This window comes from Trypanosoma rangeli, assembly GCF_003719475.1.
Source record: "Trypanosoma rangeli strain AM80 chromosome Unknown Tra_15.4_contig_00277, whole genome shotgun sequence".
Classification (NCBI taxonomy): Eukaryota; Euglenozoa; class Kinetoplastea; order Trypanosomatida; family Trypanosomatidae; genus Trypanosoma; species Trypanosoma rangeli.
The window spans coordinates 2041-3435 of NW_021706020.1; the positions used below are offsets into that span (position 1 = coordinate 2041).

Consider the following 1395-nt stretch of genomic DNA (forward strand, 5'->3'; position numbering starts at 1 on the left):
CGTGCAAATGTTCGGTTCTGCGTTTTCAGTGTGCCGCCCGCCACTCCATGTTTATTTGCTTTGCTTTTTACCTGCTCTTCCAACAGCTGTGCCTCAAGGGAACGTCATCGCTCGACCTCACAGCACCCTTTATTTTATTATAGCATCCTTTACTTTTCACCTCCCCCTGGGTGAAACTCGACAGCTGTCCTTTTGTTTGTTTGTTCTCTCCTCCCTTGTGTACGCTCATGCACTCCCGCTTCCACCGTCACGGGCCACTGGCGTTTAGCGGCTACTTTCAAGGAGCCCCAACCAAATAGCGCGGTCCGCCATGAGAGAAACGGCGCTCTCCGCAGAACCCTCCACGGGGTTGTAGGCCTCCTGCACCCACGGAGTCTCGCCGCTGGTTTTCAGCATAGACGACCGCAGCTGATTGAACAGCTCTGTCGCTGGCTCCCCAAGCAGACCAATGTATTTCGTCCTCAGGGCATGCGCCATAAGAACGTTCGTGGAGATCCAGATGTGGCCCATCCAACGGTTGTCGTGGCGCAGCCCTGCATGGCGTGCCGCACGCACCGAGGCGTACGAAACTGACATCATGCCGTACTGAGTCATCAGCTCCGCCTTGGCAAGCTCAATAACCTTCAGTGCACGCTCCTTGTTGTCGAGGATCCCGAGAAGCAGGGGGTAGAGGTTGGCATACCCCACATACGGCGAAAAGGAGTCAGCAGAGCAGCCAGCACGATCGGCGTAGCGCTGGTGTCTCGCGTCCCAGTGCACCGCGTCCAACCAGCCCAGCCACAACCGCTTGGGAACCGTCTCAGGGAGTCCCAAATACAACTCGATATCACTAATAATTGAGCTCAGTAAGGCAACCCATGAAAAGAGATCAACATGTGCCCCAAGTCCGTGCTGACCAGGGCAAGCATGTCTGGGGTAGTCTTGCATGCCAGCCAGAATTACCCCCGCAGATTATTTTCAGAAGTGAAATTGAATGCCGAACTCTGTACCTCATACAACCCATCCACGCTTCTTGTGTCATCTCAGTCAATTCTTCAGTGTACCAACGCGGGTTTGCAACCGTGTGGTGATGCGGTGTTATCATGGTACTTATATATTCCGAGTACAGCCTCTTCGGCTTTGCAGATGATGTCTCATTTGGTGCTTCCATCCCATCATATCCCTCGTCCATACACCCATCACCCACGCATGATACCAGCAGACACCTAACTTCTTTCATTGCATGTGTGAACCTTATCCCATCGGATTGCTTCTCTACGACTTGCTTCATCCGCGGCACCCTTTGTACGGTAATGCATGCACGCCCACATTTCCCTTCCACTGAAGATCCTCAGCCTTGAAATGGAGCTGTTCTTGCGCGTGATCCAATGCCACACCCGTTAGTACGTATTCATT

General features: G+C 53.2%; 1 protein-coding gene across 1 annotated transcript; it reads right to left on the bottom strand.

Moving 5' to 3' along the window:
• Nucleotides 1–264: 264 nt before the first annotated feature.
• On the bottom strand, nt 265–927 carry TraAM80_07047 (mannosyl-oligosaccharide glucosidase; the record flags this gene model as incomplete). The annotated part of the gene is made up of 1 exon (XM_029383860.1): nt 265–927. One exon carries the CDS (start codon nt 925–927, stop codon nt 265–267), a length of 663 nt encoding a protein of 220 aa, XP_029236303.1.
• Between the last annotated feature and the right edge of the window lie 468 nt (nt 928–1395).